Source organism: Paramacrobiotus metropolitanus, unplaced genomic scaffold (genome assembly GCF_019649055.1).
Source record: "Paramacrobiotus metropolitanus isolate TYO unplaced genomic scaffold, Prichtersi_v1.0 Parri_scaffold0000017, whole genome shotgun sequence".
Lineage (NCBI taxonomy): Eukaryota > Metazoa > Tardigrada > Eutardigrada > Parachela > Macrobiotidae > Paramacrobiotus > Paramacrobiotus metropolitanus.
In genome coordinates, this window is record NW_026570237.1 from 1,400,924 (window position 1) to 1,414,532 (window position 13,609).

The window sequence follows — 13,609 nt, forward strand, 5'->3', positions numbered from 1 at the left end:
GTAAGCTAAAAACAGCTGTAGCAACAACTGCATTCCTTCCATTTATTTTGCACTGCACTTCTATTTTTTGTTCGGACTGTTCGATGAGTTTTTGAAAGTTCTCGCGCATTTTCACGATTTCACTATTTCTCATGTTGCAGTTATTGCATTTATACTACGAGTATGAATTTCAGTTTTAGCCTACCAGTGTGAGTGTTACGTAGATTTTGATGGAGTGCTGCAGCTGCTGCTGGACGAATACTCGTTTCATCTCCGTTTCCCCTCTGCTGTGAGGAGCATGTTTTCCTCAAATGATTCCACGGTATTTTGGGACGCTGTCACCACTACTCGTAGTGGACAGATTGCTCCCTAGTTGATTAGCTGTTGGGCAGGAATCTCCCAGTTTCGAAATATTGACTCGAGGATTGGCTCCACTGCAGATTTGCTGCGTGAAGAACTCTCGTCTCTAAGGTTGGTATTGGATTTTCTGGTCACGGCTAGCATAAGCAGGAGCTGCAGGACTCCGTATAAATTTAAAAAAATTGCGGAATTTTTATACAATTTGAGTTTGGCAGCCGCTGTAGTCAAGGCCTTTAAGAGTGTCACTTGTCACTTTGTGCAGTAAATGCGGTCTGCCCACCAAACGAAAAATACAGTATACTTGGGCCCTTGGCCTATCGTTCGTCTGCTTTAAAACTGGCAACGAGAATATGCTATCATTGTCACGTTGTGATTGACTTTAATTTCCTTGATTGATTTGATGTTAATTTTAATTCATTGGTTTTTCGTCGATTGTAATTTGTACTGTTTTAGGCAGGAGCGATGTCCGATCCGGTAACATGCGCCGTGCTGTTATGTCCTTCGGCGGAGCAGTCGCGTTCTTTACGGAGTGTGTGTTTCTTCGATTTCCCGCATCCGAACGATCCGCGCTATCCCGTCTGGATTGAGCGCACTCTGCGATCAGAAGACTGGACTCCGTCTTCATCCAGCAAGATCTGCAGCAAACACTTTCGTTCGACCGATATCATCGCGTTGCCGCACGCAGATGATTCCAAACGAACGGAGAAGCGGCTGAAATACGATGCGCTGCCGTGTGTTTTCGAAGGCATCCCCGATTCCATGCGTCCACCAGCCGATGTGGTGCCGCGCGCTGACAGCCCCGAAATTATTCTGGCTGGTCAGAGTAAGTGCGGATTCCAGCAGTTTTTTTTGTTGACATGATCCATAATCAAATGATAGACGAATTCTGTTTTGAATAATCCGGAAATAAAAATTATTTGAAAATTGAAAATAAAATTTCAGTAGGGAAGCAATTTGTCAACCAAGGCATTTCCGATTCTATGCGACCGCCAACCGATGTGGTGCCGCGCCCCGACAGCCCCGAAATCGTTCCGACCACTAACTGTAAGTGTCACTGTGTTAGTGCTTCTCAAAAATTTTAATTGTTGGTTAATCCCGTCTGCTAAAATTACATGAGCTAGCCAGATTCTGTTTTAATGATTCTGGGTTTTCCAATAAAATAAAAGATTAGTACTGAAGTAGGGACGAAAACTATCTAAAATGGCTTTTAGCTTGTACAAGTTGTCAATAAAGCAGCATCTACCAGGTGAGCGAAGTGACGACCACGTAGTACGATGTTGTTTGTGAATGTTAAATTAGGACGATGAAAGCTTGGCAGTTTGATTTTGCATTTTGTTATTTGTTTTCTGACAACATTCTGCTGCATCCTTAACAGTGGAAATATTGACTTCACTGATGGTGAGCGGTATATTTTCGTGCTCTGTAAATTGGTATGATACCGTAGTTAGAGCGGTTCCTAACCTTTTCATAAACATTTTAACACATACATTGAGATTTTTTCAGTTGCAGATTGATTTGCAAAATATGTCATGCGATAGCTCATAACACTGCTTTGCAAAGACGTTTTACGTTGTTTTGTTTCAGGTTCAAAGAAGCGGTCTGCCGATTGCATGGACGACAACATCTGTGATGAAACTCAGAAAGAATCCAGTGACCTCCTGAATGCCTCAACCGAAGTCGCCGAGGCACCCACAAATGCGCATTTGAATGTTTCACTCACAGATCCAGCAATCCTATCGAATAACTCTACAGGTGCGAATGCCCCCGGACCTGTTTTTTCGGCAGCCGCAGTTTCAGGCGCGAAAAGGACCAGACTTCTTCCTCCTCCTGTCGTCTGCGCGCCGAAAACAATCCCCATTCGACCCCCGTGTTCGTTAGCCCGGAAGTTCGTCGACGGACGACTAACAGGGGTGCAGCACTGCTCGCAGCACATACCCGTGGATTATCCTGCTCCCACGGGCGCCGACGAGGCCCTCAGGTGCTGTGTTCCTGGATGTCTTAACCGGCGCGATAATAATCCGCAAGGGAGAATCTATTTTCACGCGTTTCCCACGGACAAGCGCTTCCAGACCGAATGGATCAAGCGGGTTGCGTTTTCTAGCTTTTGGCAGCCGGCTGCGCATTCCGTTGTGTGCAGCGTCCATTTTCTCAGCTCGGATTACGGTTTTATTGGTAGCATTTTGTGTCTGAAACCGACAGCGATTCCGTCACGGTTGGGATGCCGGAACGGACTGATGCGGAAGTTGAATGGACCGTGCCCGTTCAGTCGGGTGTGTGCCATCTGCGGGTGTTGGAGAGCCATCAAGCAGGACTCCTACTACAAATCCGCGTCGCGAATGGCGTTTATTCCGTTTCCTGAAGAACCGAGCGAGCGACAGAAATGGTTGACGGCCTGTAATGGAGTTTCGTGTGAGGGTCAATTATATGCCTGCGAGCGGCACTTTGTCCTGGCTGACATTCTGGCACGCTTTGAGCAGGACAGAGAAATGAAATTCGAACTGCAACGACGTGACGATATCCTGCCACATCCCAGCTTCCCTGTTTTTATTCCGTTCCCTCTGGAAAAGCGAGCGCCGACAATGTCCGGTAGCACACAGGTTGCCATTGGTCCACTTTCTTCACCTACGAATAGCTCCAACAGCAGCAAAAATCCCTTGAATGGGGCCGTTCTACAGAACCCGACGGTTGCAAATACTCCATTTTCTTTAGTGATACGGTCAGCAAAGCATTCTACCAGTCCGGAAGGTTACAGAATCTTACTGATGCCTAAGCAGATTGCACTTCCGGCTGTTGCTTCTCCGACTGCGCTTCCTCCGGTTGGTCCTTCGAGGGAAGCTTTTGTTCGAACCAATCCATCAATACCAATGAAGCCATCCCAGCTGCCGACATGCAGTGAATGTGGTATGCGCTTCGGCGCAGACATACAGTATTGTGCCGTATCCACGAGTATGAGCACGGAAACATGGCAGTATCTGACGATCTGATAAGCACAACCGCGTGCGCTGCATGTGCAGCAAAATTTGACAGCTTCGCCGCGTTGGTACAGCATGTGAAGATTCACGGTAGACAAACGGAGGAATGTCCCGTTTGTCAGCGACGTTTCTATGCATTGAAGGACCATATCCGTCGTCATCATCCGTCGCAAGTGAATGCAGCATGTTGTGTACCGGGATGCCGGATCGTCCGCCAAGAGTCGTCACAAACAGCCAAAGTGTTGTTCTTTCCGTTCGTTGGGGCAACTGATCCGCGGTATAAAACGTGGACACAGCGATTGCGCTACAACTCATCCTGGGCTCCCGATTTTGACGAGAGAATCTGCAGTGATCACTTTCACCAGTCCGAAATCGAATCCGACAAGAACGGCTCTCGTCTCACAAGAACAGCTCTGCCCAGTCAGCTGTCGTGCGTGACTTCATTAAGCGGGTTTACCGCAGCAGATATGGCTTCCGGAGCAGTTGGGTGTGCCGTGTGTGGCTTGCGTCCGCCAGGTGATAGACTACCGAAAGCATCAGAAAAGCTGCAGTTTTTTCGCGCGCCTCGTGCCGAGTCGGAAACCTTAAGGCAGAAATGGGTGGAGTTCTGCAGTCAGCAGCGCAGTGATATCGACTGGACATCCATCGGGGCAGATATGCCGTGGTACCTGTGTGAAAACCATTTTGAGGAGAAATACAAAAACGATGTGGAAGGGCTGGGCTCCGTTGGTGAAGCAGTTCCGTCCTTGACTTATTCCTTGGACGTTAACTACACCGACCCGAAGCTGACGGCATCTCACTCACTGATGCGTGAAGGCATTTTCTGCTGCGTGCCGGGATGTGAAGCTGCTTTAGAAAAGGGGTATTCGGTGGTAGGAAAGTTTTTCTGTTTCCTTCCACCAGCAGATGAGCGGTATGATGAGTGGTTGCGGATGGTGAGGTATAATTCTTCCTGGAATCCCGAGGGTCGTACCAGAATTTGTCGGGAACACTTTCCTGCATCGGTAATCAAGCACCGCATGAGGGATTCCAAACCAGCTGTGCGTCTACTTAGATCTGCTTTCCCCACGCAGCTTTCCTGCATGGAATCTTTGTGCACATTCACACCGGCCGACATGATTGCGGGAAAACAAGGTTGTGCTGTGTGCGGTCTGCGCCCGTTTGAACCAAATCGAAGACTGAAAGCCTCGGAGAAACTGGAGTTCTTTCGGGCACCATCGGGTGAAATCAAAGAGAAATGGATTGATTTTTGCAAGTCGCAAAGGAATGATATTGACTGGATTTCGATCCCGGAAGAAACACCGTGGTTCCTCTGTGAAAATCATTTTGATGCGCAGAACAAGGCGAAATATGCTGCGCAGAAAGCGATTCCTTCCCTTCCGTTTTTCAAGTATGCCAGTGCGAGAGATTTGGAATCTAATCCAGGTAAGAAGGAAGAAATTAAGCGACGTCAATCTGTTTGCTGTGTGCCGGGATGTCGGAAATTCCCATGGGACGAAACGCCTCCGGCTGTGTTTGGATACTTCAAGTGGTCAAAGGTGAATCGGAATGAATGGACGAATCGTATCCGGTGTTCCCTTTCATGGAGTCCTAAGAAAAGCGATCATGTGTGTAGTCGCCATTTCTGTCCGGAAGATCTTTGCAGCACAACTTCCGATCAATCGGTAAAAGCCCCGAGGTTGAGAGTGAACGCAATGCCGTCTCAGCTGGATTGCACTGAACAGTACCGCGCTCCAAAAAATGCAGATACGCTAGTGGGAAGGGAAGCTGTACAGACGTGCTGTGTGTGTGGATGTTGGCGGCCACTGGACGAGACTTGTCTTATTCCTTCCGAGAGGCTGAGCTTCTTTCCTTTTCCGGATGACGATATCCTACGTAATTCATGGATAACTGCTTGTCGCCAGTGGAATCCCAGTTTGACGGTGTCGAATGAATGTGTTATTTGTGAAAATCATTTCATGATGGATAATTTGACGCGGCTGTTGGAGGATGACAGTGAAACCGGGTTGGTACCGAAGAGCGACGCGATTCCAACGGAAAGGACATTTGCTGAGCTGCCTGTCAGGTTAAATAAACGCGGCACAGCTGTGCGAAGCAATAACAGCAAGCCAAGGGAACGCTACAGCGCCAACAAGTGCTGCGTACCGGGATGTGGGAATCGTGCGCAGTTTGAGGGCAAAAAGGAGAAGATAACTTTTCATATGTTCCCGAGCCTTGGCACATCGCCCCGCTTTTGTGAATGGTTGAACCGGATTCGCTGTGCGATTTCCTGGAAACCTGATCGACATAGTCGAGTGTGTAGTAAGCATTTCTGTTCACAGGATTTTATGGAGGAGACATTAAAAGGAAAACAACCGCGCACTAATCTGCTGAAGAGAGATGCGGTGCCGTCTCTGCTACAGTGCGTTGAAAAGTTTCGCAGCCCGATGGATTTGAGTGAACCGGTTGAGGTCAGTGCAGTACGCAGTTGCTGTGTGTGTGGCTGGTGGCGCAGTGCTCACAAGAAACTTGTCCGATCGGAAGTACTGACGTTGTTCCCTTTTCCTTCGGATGGTGAGCAGCGCGAACGCTGGGTGAATATGTGCCGCGAATGGAATCCCGATTTCGAACTCTCAGATGGATCATTGGTGTGTGAAAATCATTTTCAGTTAGACGAATTGTCTTGGGTAGTGGAAAATAAGTCGAACATGGAGCTCAAATTGCGAAGCGATGCAGTTCCGTCGGAGAGATGTCTTCGTACGATGAACGCTGCAGACAATCCGAGCACGCGCGGCCACACTGCTGATGTATTGGCAGGATTACCGGTTGATGATCTCTCTGGACTTCCTTCGTTTGATCCCGACGCAGATACGGTGCGGGAGGATGAAAGTGAAGTTGGCAGTGGCGCTGGGGTCTGTGAAGAAAGAGATGTTGTGTTGGTGGAGGAGAGCGCTTGGGATTTCGATGCCAGGGAGGGTGAGGGTTCGCTCATGGAAGTTGAGGATGCTGACGCACCTTTAATGGACATCACAAACTCCGTATGGACATCACCAACACCTTTGAGAACGTGATACGTGTGATACGTGTAGAATTTCCAATACGTGTGATACGTGTAGAATTTTGCCGTTTGTGATACGTGTAGAATTTCCAAAATATAACAGACTCACAACTGACAACAACGCATAACATGTTTAGTTATGAATGACACTGGTTAAAAAAGACAAAAACATAAAATTAAATCAACATGAAAATTAGTTACTAATTCTGAGACTACTCGAATTAATTTTGTAAATGTTATTTTCTGATGAATGATGTAGCACGAGACTTATATTGCAGGATTGAGTTATGTTACCTTGTGGACGTTTTATGGTTTCAGTTGGCACCCTGTATGACATGTCATTAGCGCTGTCGGTTACGACAGAAGATTCAGTGGAGATTGCTCCTCCGTCGCCCCAGCGATGTGCTCCGGATGACGTGTTAATGTGTAAAACGAACTGCTGATCCCTTTCTTGTTATAAATGAATAATAATAGGCACCTGGTCATTTTAGACTGTGACTGCTGTCATAAATTCCTCCCTACTCCGTGTTGGCTGCACGCTGCCAGTGTCTGTGATGAGCCAGTTATTCCGTTGTCCGTCGGCAGTTTGCCCAAGATGCTCTACTTGGATGTTTGCGACGATTCGTTAACAGGTAAATTGGCTGACTTTCGCTCGCGTTTTCAAGCACATACATAACTGATTAATTCGTTTAGGGAAAGCTGTGTTTGCCAAGGAAGTCATTGTCCGTCACACGGTGTTTGGGCCGTTAATTGCGCCGTTAATGCCGGGTAACAGCGAGAAGGCGTTGTATATTTGTATTACGGAGGAGCACCGTAAATATTACGAACTTGAGTCGGATTACGCGTGTAACTGGATGAAGCATGTCCGCTTTGCGGACAACCTGCAAAACAGCAATTTGCTGGTGTTCTCGCGCGGATCGCAAGTGGTCTTTGTCACCATTAAGACAGTGTCGCCGCACGAAGAACTGAAGGTCTGGTATTCCAAACAGTACCTGGATATGGTGGACACGCCGGTAAACGCTGCTGTTGTGGACTTTCAACTGAAAATGGAGGATGAAGGTGAATATTTTGTCAAGCGAACGGTATTCGATTTGGCTTAGATAACGTGTTTCTGCAGTAAAGGGAACTTTTTTACCATCTGATGATTACGCCGAAGTGGCAGACGCAGTACCGAGGAACAGTAAAGTGACCGGAAGTTCCCCAGTGGAAGCTGTTTGTGTTTCTCATTTGCCGATGGAAAGCGGGTCATCGTTGCCAGTGACTGTGGACGCTGATTACCGACAGACTGACGAAGGCTTTCGTGTACGCTCGAAACCCAGGCGAACAAGAAAAACGGAAAATTTTTATACCAGCAATATATGCTCGGAGTGCAATATGAGATTTCGGAAGGAAGATATGCTGCGTTTGCATCAGTTCAGTCACACGGGCTACGATGAACAGCCTGAACGAGAGTGTCCTGAATGCTCGAAACATTTCGACGGTTTTCCCGCTTTACTAAAGCATGTCGACGAGCATGGTACACCGCTTGTGCAGTGCCCGGTCTGCAATGACACGTGCAGTTTGGGCGTTATCCTCGTGCATCTTCGCCGCTACCATCCCGGAGTCGAAAGAGGAAAGCTATATGAGAAGCGTTTGAATTGTGATAAATGCGGTATGCGATTTTCCTATAACTTCCTCTACCGTTTACACCAGCTGGGTCATCAGGACAAGGAGTGTGTCGACAGCATAAAAATTTCGCGAAAATGTCCGGAATGCGGTGACATGTTCGAAAACTTGGAAGAATTGGCGGAGCACGTGGATGTGCACGGAAAGCTAATGAAGAAATGTCCAGTGTGCAACGGCTATTACCCTGGCATGGAGAAACATATTGCACGTGATCATCCGCAGTATTTGGCCGAAACACGTTGCCCGGAATGTGGGAAAGAATGCGCGAATGAATCGTCCTTACTGCACCACCTGCAGGTTCGTTTGTACATTCATCGAGGGTCGTTAAATACTTGACTACGTTTACATATTCCTAACGTGGTTATACTTTTAGGGTCATCAGATGAGAGCATCTTTAGATAGCTTGACATGTGACGAATGCAGACTGCAATTTGCGAAAGACAGTTTATACGTCCTGCACAAGAGCAGTCATGAAACTCCAGCCTGTCACGCTATTTCCGGCGCGCAAAAGTGCCCTGAATGCGACGAAGAGTGTGACGGCATGGGTGCACTGCTGGAGCATGTTGTCAAGCATGCTGTCGCCGCGCAGAAATGCCCCGAATGCTACCATTGGTTCCCCCGCCACCGTCTGCGTTTTCACATAAAGCGTCACAAATCGGCGCATCATTCTGTGTTACAAGAGAAAGAGTCAGTGAAAAGACCAAATTTGGCTGCGTTGACTTGTGCTGATTGTGGACTGCGGTTTTCTACCGTCGAGCTTGTCCATTTGCACAAGAATAAGCATTTGGAAGATAAGATTTCCGTCAGCACCAGACAATGTCCTGAATGTAGTAGATCGTTTGCCGTCGCGGACGACCTTGTGAAGCACGTTGAAGAACACGCGACTATTACGAGGAAATGTCCAGTGTGTGGTGTGTGGCGTGCACAAATGAGTCAGCACCTCGCTCAAAAGCATCCTGGGTACAAGGACGAAACACAGTACAAATGTCCACAGTGCAATCAACGCTTCCGGTTACGCCGCCGCTTGGAAGAACATATGCTGGTGCGTGATGATGAATTCATACGAGATTTGCCACTTCTGATGATATACTAATTTTAAAGTTATTGCTTCAAAGTCCTCACTTGGGGTTCAACTTGCAAACACAAAAAGCTTTATTCTCACAAAGTCTATCCAGTACAAGTTATGGGCCGGTTAAACGCACGCTGTTGCAATTGTGATCATTTGTTCAACTTGTAACGGCGTGTGCGATCGGTGTGTATTATCTGCGCATTAAAATGTGAAACTAAAAAGCAAAATGAGTTTTTATTTTTGTAATTTTTCCACACCTAATAGGAAATTGGAACATGCGTTCTGTTTTTTTTTTCAAAACATATAGCGAAAGTGATAGGTTGTTGAGAAATGTCGAAGCGGGGATACTTGTTCTAATGATCGCATTTTAATTTCAGAGGCACGGACAGCAGGGCCGTTTCCGGAAAACCACATGTACTCAGTGTGGTTTGCGTTTCAGCACCAAATTATTGTGTCGCATCCATGAATACGAGCACGGAGACAAAGAATTATCAGACGATCTGCCAAACCAAACTACATGTGCTGAATGTGCGGAAGAATTGGAAGGTTTCGATGCATTGGTGAAGCACGTCAGAATACACGGCCGGCAGACGGAGGAATGCCCGGTTTGTATGGGACGTTTTCATGCGCTGAACGAACATATTCGGTATCATCATCCCGGCTGCCAGTACCGGGTGAGGAAGAACTATACATTTTCTACGGAAGACAATTCTTACCGGTGTGGAGAATGCGGGAAGGAATTCAAGTCCGGTGTCGGTCTAACCGCGCATGTCAATGTATGTCAACTGGTTTCGAAGGGTTTTTCGTTTCGATTAATTTGTTCGTTTATTTTGTTCGATCGCATGAATACTGTTCGAACGAATAGTATTTACGAATCAGTGTTTTCGGGCATTCTGCAGTTAAGTTGATGGGTGCTTCGTTGCAGAGCCACGTCACGAAAGCTTTACTGACCGCTCGAACGTGTAGCGATTGCGGTCTGCGATTCAAGACAGATATCGGATGCCGACTGCACACAGTGCGTCATGGAAATGTAGAATTAACGGAGACCATGCGTGACACACGACGGTGTCCTGAATGCCGTCGGAACTTTGAAAGACTGGAGGAATTGCTGGACCACATTAGCAATCACGGGAGATCAACGGAAAAATGCCCGGTGTGCGGAGACTGGTATGCTGCTTTGACTGTTCACATCCGGCGTGACCATCCAGATTTCCTCCCCAAAAATGCTATTACACCACGAAAATCTACGAGCGACGGCTTGAATGCTGATGATGCCATCGACGATGTCTGCAAATGTCCAGATTGCGGCAAAGAGTTTAATTCACGCACCAGTTTTAACAAGCATGTTGTGGTATGTGCAGTGGCTACTGGTAGTTATTCGCGTATGAAAAATAAAGTATGAACTTGTAGGCAGTTAAAAATTTACGTGGTTCACATTTTTAGAATCACCGGACAACCGACAAGCTCAAAACTCTGACGTGCAGCGAGTGCGGTCTGCGATTTACAAGCGATGTGTTGTGCCGGTTGCATGAGGTCTGCCATGGCAAAGTAGAGGTGTCGGAGGCTGCTCGTGCCACTCGAGATTGCCCGGAATGCGATAAAGTCTTTGCAGAACTTAATGAATTGGTGGAACATGTGGCACTGCATGGAAGACACACGGATAAATGTCCGGTGTGCGGACAATGGTATGCCTCGCTGAAAGAACACATTCGCCGTGACCATAATGAACATTTCGCGGAATTCGTCGCTCAAGAGAAACTAAACTGCGCCACGTCCAAGTCGAAGGAACGTGGTGGATATCGGTGCGGGAAATGTGGAAAAGAACTTCCCACGCGTAACAGCTACGATTTACATATGAAGGCGGGTGTTTTTTATATTACTAAACTGTTCGTTTTCAGCCACATGAAACTAATTTTCAGGCTCATCGTTTCAACGAAGTTACTACTGTTGCATTTGTAGAGTCATCGGTTGAAAGAAATGAAATACGGGCATCTGACGTGTAGCGACTGCGGACTGCGGTTTGGAAGTGAATCCTTATGCAATTTGCATCGGATGCAGCATGCTGATAAGGACAATTTGACCGATCGTCAGGTGGATGTGGATGATTGTCCGCAGTGCGGTGAATCCTTCCAAGAAGTTAAAGAACTGGTGGAACATGTGGCATTACATGGAAGACGCACGGATAAATGCCCGGTGTGCGGTCAGTGGTACGCCGCGTTGAAGGAGCACATCCGTCGTGATCATAATGAACATTACACGGAATTCGTCGCTCAAGAAAAATCAACTAGCGACACGCCCAAGACGAAGAAACACGGTGAATATCGTTGCGAGAAATGTGGAAAGCTGCTTCCCACGCGTACCAGCTACGATTTTCATACGAAGGTGGGTGTTTTTTTCAGTGCGGTGTTGATTTTGAGCTGCAGGAGGATATCCATTTCAGGCTCATCGTTCCAACGAAGTGACGTACAATTCTGTGACTTGCAACGATTGCGGATTGCGATTTAGAAGCGGGTTGCTGTGTCAGCTGCACAAATTGCAGCATGCCAGCGACGGATGCAGCAACGAGGAATTAAAAAACACAAAATCCTGCCCCGAATGTGAAGAAGAATTCCAAGGAGTCGCATTGTTGGGTGCTCACGTTGCTGTACATGGCAAAGCGACCAGCAAATGCCCGGTGTGCAGTCGTTGGTACGGTGCTCTCCGATTCCACGTGCGGCGCGAACATCCAGAACATTTTTTGAAATATACCGCACAGTTAAATGCCAATCGCGTACAAGTCCCGGCTAAAGCCGTATCTGATGAATCGAAGCGAAAAGAGACTCCACGGAAAGGCTATCGTTGTCCGAAATGTTCCAAGAGTATTGAGAATTTCAGTGCTTTCACGTGCCACATGCAGCAGGTTAGTGTATTTATGTGAGAAAATTTGTTTGGCATTGTTTAATGAATTTAATAATGCTTGCTTTTAGAGTCATGGCGTGGAAGAGCCAGCCGGCATTGGGACGTGCGACATGTGCGGTTTGCGGTTTCTGAGCGAACAGCTTTGTGAACTGCATAAAGTACAGCACGGATTATTTAGCAAAAATCTACAGTGCACAGGAAAATGTCCCGAGTGTGGAGGGAAATTTCAGCAGTTGCAAGCGTTGGCAGAGCATGTTGCCACGCACGGAGTGCAGACGGAGAAATGTTATGTATGCAACAAGTGGTTCGCTTCACTGCGTCAACATGCTCCACGATGTTTTAACCGCGCCGTTGTCCATGACCGTTCCGAATTTTCACCGTTGGTTGATTCCCTTGCGAAAGCGTCGTCACCTCGAAAAACTGGACACAGAAAGAGATACTTTAAATGTCAAGAATGCATTAAGGAATTTCGTTCGCGGGATTTTTTGCAAGCGCACATGAAGGTTGGTTTTGTTTTTCCTTTCAGTGGATTGAGGGCTTCGGTAATCATAATTTGTTTGTTGTTTTTCAGGCTGATCACGCGGCACCGAAATGCGTGGTTTGCGACGAAGTTTTGGGTAGCGTTGATGATCGGCACCAACATATGCTCACTCACAGCACAACAAACGATCTGAAATGTGGCATCTGCAAGAAAACATTCCAGTCATCGCGTAGTTTTGCGGCGCATGTGAAAAAGCATGCAAATGGGAAATTATGTGAACCCATTGCAGAAGAATTTGCGCCTGATGAATGTGTGGTGTGCCGGAAGTCATTTGCGGATTTTCTTCAGCTGAATCAGCACGTGAAAAAGCATAACCTTCATGGTGGATTTGAATGCGCGATGTGTGCTGAAAGGTTTCCTTTCTATTATTTATTGTCCCGCCATGTGATGGAGAAACAGCATTGGCGTCCGAAAATCGGCATCCCTTGCAGTGTCTGCCATGAAGAGTTGCCCAACGAAAACGCCTTGCAGTTGCATTTATTTACGCACCACGATGCGGAGTTGACAGTCAAATGTTGTTGGTGCGCGGAACGGTTCACGTGCAACGATGATCTCGACGTGCACATTGCTGCGGTGCATGCACCGGCAGATGGGGAGGATTATGGAATGGAGGAAGTCGCTGTGGATGACGAGTTGTTCGGGAATGTTGGCGGGAACTGATGGCACGATTGACCGACGACGAAAACGAATAGCTGGATTCATCCGCAAATGATGTGATACCGACTTTCTTTTCAGTTCTAATAAGCACTGGGGGGTACTATTGCTTTTGATATGGGCTTTGTGCTTTGATTATTTTTGTATTCCGTGATTTTTCTGTGATGGTATAACTACATGAGCGGCCCAGGCGAGCAGCTAGATTGATGGAAATATGTTTTTGTTTGGACTGTACGGGTATTGTGTAATCAGTGTCATCCGTGTTTAAATGGTTATGTTAGTGGGGGAATGGGTATGTACTTTGAATTTCAGGGATTTTTGTTTTAGTCTGTTGTTGCTTTTGTATTTCTTTGCTAGGGCACCATATTGTTTTGGTAATGAAGACGCTGTTAATTTGAACAGTTTCTCATTAAAAATCATTAAGTTTCTCATTA

At 47.0% G+C, this 13,609-nt stretch overlaps 2 protein-coding genes across 6 annotated transcripts; both read left to right on the forward strand.

Annotated features, from left to right (window-relative positions):
• The first annotated feature begins 85 nt into the window (after positions 1 to 85).
• Positions 86 to 3,451, forward strand: LOC129585475 (uncharacterized). 2 transcript variants are annotated; one of them, XM_055478166.1, is made up of 4 exons: positions 86 to 450; positions 793 to 1,162; positions 1,282 to 1,383; positions 1,924 to 3,451. In XM_055478166.1, the coding sequence occupies exons 2-4, from the start codon at positions 802 to 804 to the stop codon at positions 3,321 to 3,323; spliced, it is 1,863 nt and encodes a 620-aa protein (XP_055334141.1). In that variant the 5' UTR covers positions 86 to 450; positions 793 to 801; the 3' UTR covers positions 3,324 to 3,451. The 2 variants fall into 2 exon arrangements, with proteins under 2 accessions (XP_055334141.1, XP_055334142.1); XM_055478167.1 differs by having other exon boundaries at positions 1,285 to 1,383.
• A 2,736-nt stretch (positions 3,452 to 6,187) lies between these two features.
• LOC129585450 (zinc finger protein 729-like) lies at positions 6,188 to 13,602 on the forward strand. 4 transcript variants are annotated; one of them, XM_055478121.1, is made up of 13 exons: positions 6,188 to 6,328; positions 6,667 to 6,774; positions 6,840 to 6,980; positions 7,042 to 7,407; positions 7,466 to 8,310; positions 8,387 to 9,055; positions 9,460 to 9,858; positions 10,008 to 10,433; positions 10,526 to 10,942; positions 11,042 to 11,464; positions 11,523 to 11,981; positions 12,049 to 12,483; positions 12,552 to 13,602. In XM_055478121.1, exons 2-13 carry the CDS (start codon positions 6,684 to 6,686, stop codon positions 13,179 to 13,181), a joined length of 5,301 nt encoding a protein of 1,766 aa, XP_055334096.1. In that variant the 5' UTR covers positions 6,188 to 6,328; positions 6,667 to 6,683; the 3' UTR covers positions 13,182 to 13,602. The 4 variants fall into 4 exon arrangements, with proteins under 4 accessions (XP_055334096.1, XP_055334097.1, XP_055334095.1 ...); XM_055478122.1 differs by having other exon boundaries at positions 6,221 to 6,357; XM_055478120.1 differs by lacking the exon at positions 6,188 to 6,328 and having other exon boundaries at positions 6,367 to 6,774.
• Positions 13,603 to 13,609: the final 7 nt, after the last annotated feature.

Bases quoted from the DNA above. Each gene is read 5' to 3' on its own strand.
- LOC129585475 (XM_055478166.1), top strand. From the start codon at position 802: ATGTCCGATCCGGTAACATGCGCCGTGCTGTTATGTCCTTCGGCGGAG. The intron at 1,163-1,281 runs GTAAGTGCGGAT...ATAAAATTTCAG, and splicing joins AATTATTCTGGCTGGTCAGA to TAGGGAAGCAATTTGTCAAC. The intron at 1,384-1,923 runs GTAAGTGTCACT...GTTTTGTTTCAG, and splicing joins AATCGTTCCGACCACTAACT to GTTCAAAGAAGCGGTCTGCC.
- LOC129585450 (XM_055478120.1), top strand. From the start codon at position 6,636: ATGTTACCTTGTGGACGTTTTATGGTTTCAGTTGGCACCCTGTATGAC. The intron at 9,056-9,459 runs GTGCGTGATGAT...TTTTAATTTCAG, and splicing joins GCTTGGAAGAACATATGCTG to AGGCACGGACAGCAGGGCCG. The intron at 12,484-12,551 runs GTTGGTTTTGTT...GTTGTTTTTCAG, and splicing joins TTTTGCAAGCGCACATGAAG to GCTGATCACGCGGCACCGAA.